The sequence below is a fragment of the Symsagittifera roscoffensis genome, chromosome 1, assembly GCF_963678635.1.
Source record: "Symsagittifera roscoffensis chromosome 1, txSymRosc1.1, whole genome shotgun sequence".
NCBI lineage: Eukaryota > Metazoa > Xenacoelomorpha > Acoela > Convolutidae > Symsagittifera > Symsagittifera roscoffensis.
The window spans coordinates 78,821,483-78,829,988 of record NC_087062.1 but is presented as its reverse complement, the minus strand read 5'-3'; the positions used below and the strand labels follow the sequence as shown (position 1 = coordinate 78,829,988).

General features: G+C 40.9%; 2 protein-coding genes across 2 annotated transcripts in view; both read left to right on the top strand.

The window, feature by feature from the left end:
* The window catches only part of LOC134850117 (mediator of RNA polymerase II transcription subunit 20-like), a 425,236-nt gene that overhangs the window by 174,690 nt on the left and 242,040 nt on the right, over positions 1-8,506 (top strand). The window lies entirely within an intron of this gene.
* LOC134850023 (uncharacterized) overlaps positions 1,784-8,506 on the top strand; it is a 33,419-nt gene continuing 26,696 nt past the window's right edge. Inside the window, exons 1-2 of the mRNA XM_063866559.1 lie at positions 1,784-7,200; positions 7,732-7,924. Of these exons, the coding sequence (XP_063722629.1) occupies positions 1,793-6,952 (5,160 nt within the window). The 5' untranslated portion in view covers positions 1,784-1,792 and the 3' untranslated portion in view covers positions 6,953-7,200; positions 7,732-7,924. The remainder of the gene's footprint in view (positions 7,201-7,731; positions 7,925-8,506) is intronic.

Below are 8,506 nucleotides of genomic sequence, written 5' to 3'. Positions count from 1 at the left end.
GCGCCAAGTTGAGAGCTACATGACTTTTAGATTCAAAGGTCAAATCCCCATTAAGTTGATGGGTGACCCAACTGACCCTAATTCTTTAGATGTCCGCTACGCATGCTCTAACAGAGACATGGAAAATAAGCGGCAAAAAATTCTGAAAATGGTTGAAACCTCGAAAAAACAAAAAATACAAGAAGTCATAGATGAGTATGCTCGTTATCAAGACTTGAAAGAACAGGCTAGTCGTAAAACTTGTGATTACATCCAAATCAGTAAATATAATAGGGAACTTAGGTCAGAACACAGTGGTGGGTGCAAAAAATGCCTCTTAAACTCACAGGCTAGAAAAATCAGAGTTGATCTATACCGTGTACCGTTTCCGTCTGAAGTTGAAGCCCAACAAGCAATTGTCTTTGATCTGGATTGTCCCAACGAAGTTCGTGTTTTGCGATCAGCAATTATGTTCTTCAAAACAGATGTTTTGAAATTCTGGGTCGCGAATCGAGAGAGTGGAGGTCGAGATATTTGGTCTGAACACAGAGATCTCCAAACTTATAAAAGTCCAAACTACCCTAGCTCTTTGTCTGGTCATATGACCTTGATGAGCTCACCTGAGTTCAACTACAACCCAAATCCCAGTCGTCCTGAGGATTCGCCATCAGGGGAACGTTTTATTATCGAAAACAAAAACCACTTAATTTTGGGCTACTATGGCCACTCACGCGAACATAGGTTTACTCTGATGCCGGTCAAAAAAACTGTTTCCGACTACATAAACAATTATAGGTTCTTGGAGGATCTTCGTATAAAGTGCCGGATGGCAGCGACTGGTATACACAAAGGTCTTCAATGGACAATCGATAGCAACTCGCACAGTGATAATGAAGTAATCTGCAGGCAGAGCGACTGTCCGGCCGAGCTATCCCTCAAGGAATTTCGTGTGTTCGGCTGTTGTAGGGCGGGAAGCCGAATTCAAATTCGAAACCTCATTGCAGCTTTAAAAAGCAACGCTCTCTCCTGGCATTGCGAAGGTGTGGTGTCGCTAGTTTCTCAGATTCTTTGGGAGACTGGAAGTCTCTTTTCAGACAATGAGAAGCTAAATCGGAACAAGAATGAATCAGTTATCAATCCAAATGAATATTTAGAAGATGATCAAGACAAAAGGACTCGATATCAACATGAAGATTTTGTAGACACAGAATTCGTTCTTGATACCCTGGCAGTTCTTAATGTTCAACTAGATGCTATCCAGGACAACTGGGACAAAAGTTTATCCCTTCTATGTTTAGTCATCTCTGGCTGTCGTTTGCTTGAGTTCTCGGAAAATAAATATGAAATTTCGTCTTTTCTGTTTCGGTGCCGACGAATTGGCTTAGACTGGAGCAGCAAAGTTAAACAAAAGATAGAGTTGCTCAAAATCACTGGCGTTGACGAATCTGATTTGAAAATGAAACTAGTCCAAATTAGTCTTACCGTGGCCTGTTCGTATCACGTGAGTGCTGAAAACGTAGAAACGATTCTCAATTGTCGAGGTCACGCTTTAAGCTGGCTTACAGCTCAAAACAACGTCTCCGACAACTTTATAATGCACAATATGACGGCTAGACTATGGCCCTTCATTAGGAATCTTGTACGAAAAAGTTGGATCGCAGGTCTTCAAGTGGAAACGAAATTAAAGTCACTACTAGATGTTAATTTGGAAACCATTCAGAGCTTCGTATCTGGACAATACAATTTTCTCACAATGTATGAACAAAGTGGAGCTGAATCAAATTGGACGCCAGTTCCACATGCTAACCCTTGGATGAAACAAGATCTGAATGAAGAAAACCACATCTGCATGCACATCCTCACTGGTGCTATTCTTATGAATAACGCTCCTGTTAAGCGTCTCCCAACCAATATAATTATGCACCCATGCTACCAACGTATTTTTGGATCTGCAAACTTGACCGTAGCTCCAAGTGATTACCCAGGTGGTTTTATAACTACAAATCAGATACATGAAGCTTGTTACGAGTTCTTGATGATTGACAGTCAAAAGCTCTTGATCACCAAAAAGACTTCCTCGAAAATACTGTATTACCTGCCTGAGAGCCTTCTTGAAAATCACTTGCCCTCTGAATTGGGTCAATTTGCTCACTGGTTGGAAGTCAAGAAGGTAAGAAATCGAAAGATTGAGTCGAAATCTATCGAGTTTTGGGGTCGGAATATTTTCGAGAATAAACTCTCCTCATATCAAATTTTGGATCATACACACTCATGGGAGCTGATTGATGATCACGAGGAATCTCGTATGATCAGCATGACTAGCCAAATTTTTAATAAACTGCAAAATTTGGTTTTTGACCGAATTGAAAAACGTGATCACGTGCACGTATTTCTACAGCCCAAAAACGGCACAATAACTATTTCACTGCCCAGGCACCGCATTTCATTTTCAATATCCGGCGACTACTCTCAAATTGATGCGTTTCAGTATCCTGGCTTTAAAGTAGCGAAATCTGGCTACCTGGGAACTTTGATTGGCTTTGAGAGTGGCATTGTCCTTGAATCCGGAACAGAAAAGAAAGTGATAATCCCCCATGGCGAAATCACTGAATCGCTCCATTCCGAGCATGTGCGAATTGAAGTGAACAAGAATTCGTTCCGTGACCCATCATTTTTCGTTTACAACGTGGACGACAACTTCAAACAACTTTCACCGCCACCTAGCGAGGTGGCGAATCTTTACCTTGCTATGCTCCATGTCAAAACAACTTACCCCCTGCCTGACCCCTTTACAAGATTGACAGGATTTGAAATGGGAATGCAAATTCTGAGCAAGGGAAGAAGCTATTCATGCACACCGCTAGATACAAGATCGGAAAAAATCTTGAGTGTGCTAGAAAAATGTTGTTGCGTAAGAGACTTCGTAACACACTCAAAACATGGTCCGTATGCCGAAGTTGAAAACTACCCAAAAATTCCCCCATATTCTATATGTACTTTAGAGTCTCTAAAATCTCAATGTGAAAGACTGCGAGCTCACAGTAACCAATTATGGTACATGTTTAATGACATACAAAAATCAAAAGAAACTCCGTCAATTTACTCAGAAAATTACCAAAATTTACCTGTTCTTGCAAAGCGAGCAATCCGAAATATCCATGACAAGGTTTACCCTCTGAATTTGAAGAACTCAAAACTCAAAGTTCTAGATGCATCCTACCTTGTGTATAATACACAAATCATTCTTAAAGACGAAACAGCTATTGAAAAAGTTCGAATCATAGCTTCGACACTACGCAGTCGAAAATCAGAACCCTTATATAATAACAGTTACTCGCTGAGTAATTGGGCAACTAGTTTAACAGGTATGGATGGCCTTGGAACATCAGATCTGGAGGATGATAGAAGCTTACAGGTTTGGAAAGGTCTAAACGGTACGAACTCTATGCTTGACCTCTATGAAGTGGCCCGCCAAGGAGATGAAACCAGATTCTTGCTGTTTGCTCTGACTTCTTTTCTGGCATACGAAAAGTTAATCGACTTCGAGTACTTGGCGTCATTTTTCGTGATCTCAGAGCACTTTGACATGTTTCAGGCACTTGACCCTCCTGGTTATGCGGAGTATGAGGACCTGCCACACACCACAATTGAAAAAGACGAAGTGAAAAGAATTGTTAGTGGCTGTTTTAAGAATAGAAATAAGTTTATCGCTGATCACCTGGAGCATAACTGCAGTAAGGATGAAATAAAGTGGGAAGCCGAAAAATATCACTCAGAGAAGCAAAAAGCAGAAAATTATTTCGATAAAACAAGAACTTCGGAAGAAAGCAAAGTAGTTGTCTTGTCAATGAAAGCGTGGCCCAACACCAAGTTTCAATTGTCTGGAAAATATGAATTACTGAAGAAAGATTGTGCTATCTTCGAACTTTCAGAATTGTTTTACAAGCGATATAATAACAAAAAGTTGTTCAAATTTCTGAAAAAAGTGGACTCTACTGTAGATTCTATTGTTAACGCTAGTTTGATCGAAACGAGCACAAATAAAATCCCTAAATTTGAAGCTGTTTTTGATCAGAAAGTGAAGTTCGCGAAAGGAGTCAATCTGGATCAAAAGTTCGACTTGGATATTGTTCCCGAAAACTTTGATGAGCTTATTCAGCCCTTTTTAATAAAAAACCATATCAATGGCGATGCTTGCTTCCTAAATGAAGACGAAAATATTATTGATATGATCGGAGGGTTTGAGGCTGACGATGCTGTTAGTCAAGATTTCAAAAACCGTTTAGAACAAAGTTGGAGTGCTTTCAAAAACAGAAGAAAGACAAGCCAACAAATTGAACCAGATACTCTAACGCTCGAAAAAAAATTTAAAATCGCGAGTGCAAAATTACTCAAAACAGAAGTTGCCCTTATGAGTATTTTGGTTCCGAAAAAAAATCAGTGGGTAAAATCAGCTTTGCATATATGCGGACTTGTGTTCAGAGAATCACCGTTGGAACTGGTCTCGTTTTTGCTAAGAAGGAAAAGACGACTGCAACTTCCGCAGGAGTATGATTGGCGAGACCTTTTAGGAGCGTTAGTAGTCCGGTGGACGGAAAAGCAACGGTTAGAAAGATGTCTGCAACACCTGAAGAACAGAAAAACTGTACTCTTGCAACGAGAGTGGAATAATGTGGGTCATACCAACTGGGTTCCTCAAGAGTTCGCAGAATGGCTGATCCTCGAAGCCGAAGGAAACTTCATGATACGACCTGCACAAGTTGAAACTGCTCAACATATGCTTGATCCTCCAGACAGCAAGAATGCAGTGATGCAGTTAAACATGGGTGAGGGCAAATCCAGCGTAATAGTGCCAATGTTGTTAGCTTCGATATCACGCAAAAAAGGATTTTGCCCGCAGGTCGTTGTTTTGAGCTCGCTGTACCCCACTAATTCTCAGTCTTTGTGCGCTAAAATGGGAGGTGTTCTTGATATGCGTCTTCTTAACCTGCCTTTCTGTAGAGACCTTGAGCTAAGCTGCGAGCGAATGAATCATCTTTCCAGTTATCTACGCGAACACAAAACACAACGAGGATTCATGGTCAGTACTCCTGAGCAAATGATGTCCATGCAACTTAAAGCTCTTGAGGTTTTCATCAAAGGCAAATGTGATCAAACTAATAGCTATCACTTTTTCTCGCAGATTTACCAGAAGATAGTTCGAAACATCCTAGACGAAAGCGATGACATTTTGTCGGTTAAACGACAGTTGGTTTACACCATGGGATCCCAAATTGCACTGGATGGAGGCGATCAACGCTGGATAGTTCTTCAGAGTATTTTCAGGAGCTTGAAAAAACATGCAAGCTCAATCTTTGAAATATGCGGTTCAGAGCATATTATGATTGAATCAGATACAAAGGATACTCAACATCAATTCAACGTTTTCCGTCTCCTTGACAAAGATTCGGAGTCATTTGCGGTAATCAGTGACTTGATTCTCGACGATTTTCTTGAATGCAGAACTGAATCCGATTTGAAACCGCTGACGGAAAAGCAAAAAACATTCGTCAAAAAATACATAATCGCAGAGGAACTGGAATTTAATCAGACTGAAAATTTGGGAGTTATCCTTGGTGATTTTGAAATTCCAAAGCTTGTGTTTCTACTTCGTGGATTATTTGGTCTAAAAACTCTGCAGCATTGTCTGACGTTGCGTCACCGAGTTAACTACGGAATTGGGAAGCACCGCAAAATGGCTGTTCCTTTTCGAGCGAAAGATGTAGCCGCGGATAAAACCGATTTTGGCCACCCGGATGTGGCGTTGGCGTTGACACAACTAACGTATTACTACCAAGGCATCTCGAGAGAAGGATTTGAAGCAGTTCTTCGTAAACTCGCCTTCATGGAAATAAGTGTGGCAACGGCCATTTATGCCAAGTGGGTCGATTTTTGTCACCCTGAACATCTGCCGCACAAACTGAAATTTTTCAGCTGCGTCAATTTATCAGACCAGAGTCAACTTCGTGATTTGTATGGACTATTTCACAAAAATGTTTTAGTAATTGACTACTGGCTTGTTAACATGGTCTACAATCAAGAGGCTAAACAGTTTCCACGTAAACTGTCGGCGACCGGCTGGGATTTATGCGGCGAAGAGGGTAACTTAGTCACTGGTTTCAGCGGCACCAATGAAACGCAACTGCTGCTGCCCCTGACAATTCAACAACGTGATTTGCCCTCTCTTCAAGAAACGAATGCTCTCGTTATACGAAACATGCTTCAACTTGAGAACCAATTTTACCGCGCTTTGAACCAAGGAGCGAGCGGAGAGAAAATTTTGGATTTCATTCTGGAACAAAGCGATGACAAAATCAAAGTCATTTTGGATCCCGGAGCTCTAATTTTTCTGGATAATAAGGCATTTGTGGAGCGTTGGATGTCAAAAGTGTCTGAAAAGGAGATTGAAGCTGCGATATATTTCGACGAAAAAGACAATCTGATCGTTCTCGATAGAAGGAAGTTTGTAACCCCATTTCACCTCTCGCCATTTGCCACAAAACTCGGATCCTGCATTGTATACATGGATGATATTCACACTCGAGGAACTGATTTGCAATTCCCAAGTGCGACGAAGGCGGCAGTTACTCTCGGAAAAGGGCTGTCGAAGGACAAGTTATCCCAAGCGTGTATGCGGATGCGGTTGCTGGGTTGCGGGCATAGCCTTTCTTTCTTCGCATCCTATGAAGTGGACCTCGAGATTCAGTCTCAGAGTCGAGGCCTGTCTAGTGATATATCAGAAGTTGGTAAAGTGATTTCGTGGGCGTTCAAAAATAGTCACAAACAAGTCCAAGACGGGTTAGCTCACTGGGCTAATCAGGGATCGGACCAGCTACGGAAACTGTCCGCGTACGATCGGCACATTCTAAGCGAAGCCAATGGCCAATCACTTGAAGAATTTTGCCGAAAATGTAGTCCAAAAAGAAGTTGCTGAGTTGAAAAAACTGTACGGCACCTACAGGGAAAAAACAACTCTGTCAAAAATAGTTTCGGATCGTATTCAGAGTTTTCTTGGCCCGCGTGGACCCTCTAGTGATAACTGCAGACATTTCAGAGTCAGTCTCTTAGATAAATGCAAAGAGCTGGCTTCGGAGAGAGAAATTTTTGCGGATCTGTTCGACGAGGAGCAAGAACGAGAGTTGGAGGCCGAACAACAACAAAGTCGGCAGGTCGTTAGACCAGGTCAGTCTAGGCAGGGGTGCATTTAAGGAAGTCAACCCACCAGCCAGGCATTCGGTCCCTGGTCACTCAAAGAGCCCCTTTTGGTACTGTTTCGCCAGATTTAGTTCTGGTCGACCAACGCTGACATTTTTCTAAAAAGTTCCTTTGGGCGCCAATACTTTTTAAACTTTGAGGGGGGATACAAACTAAATGGGGGCGGGGGTTTCAGCTTTGCTAATATTATTAGAGATATATTAAATATTATTATTATTATGATTATTATTATTATTATTAAAATATAAAAAAAAAGAATTTTTTTTATCAAACTGAAGATTTTGTAATGATTTCTTTATTTAAAATTTTGTGCAAGTGGGGGAACAATTAAAAGGTAGATAAAAAGTAGAGCTTTGAGCTGCTATAAAATGTGATGTTGGCTGTGGCCAGGACATTTTGTGTCACCTGCTCAGTAACTGGCTTATATAGACTATACTAGCCGGTTGTTCACCGATTAGTTTAAGTAATATATATTTTTTAAAATTTTTAATTTGTCAGGGCGAAGGAGGTCAGTAACACCCGAAGTTCCCGACTGTGTGAGAAAACTTGCAGAAAGCGCGCATTTTCAACTGAAAGAGTTTCTCTGCTTACAAGAGTGTCTAAAGCAGACAATTGTTAAACCAAAGATTCTTAGCGCGTTCAAAAATGTCTTTGCCAGCCCGGAGTTCCCCAAAGTAACCACGGATATCAGGTACAACAGGATTTCAATTTTGAAACTTTTAAATCTTAAATATACTCAGTTAGACCATACTTCATTATTGCAACAAAATGCTTCTTGTAATGACCATGGGGGGACGATTGAGAATTATGAAAAGATTCAAAATTGAACAGATGAAAAGTAATTCAAAAGAGCAAACTTTCTAATTCGACAAATTTTTGCTTCCCATTTTGAGGTTTTGGACAATCTTGGGACACATTACGAAGCCAAAATGTGCATTCTTGCATTGCAGGCGGATTCCGCAACAGGACGAAATCAGATTTGGCGGGGAATACGCAACATTGCCATTTTTCTTTGATCTTCTTTGCTGTTTTGGATTCCACAAACCAATATCTAAAAGACTGTACCGCTCAAAATAGGTGCAAGAATAGGCGAATTTGCGGAATCCGCAACCGTATTTGGGGATTCCAGAACAATTTGTAAAGCCATAAAACATGCATATAATTAAATTGGGCTGTTGCGGAATCCGCAACTGTAAGCGGAATCCGCAAAGTGTAACTGGAATTAGCAAATTGTAAGTGAATTCCGCATTTTGTATGCGGATTCCAATTACAT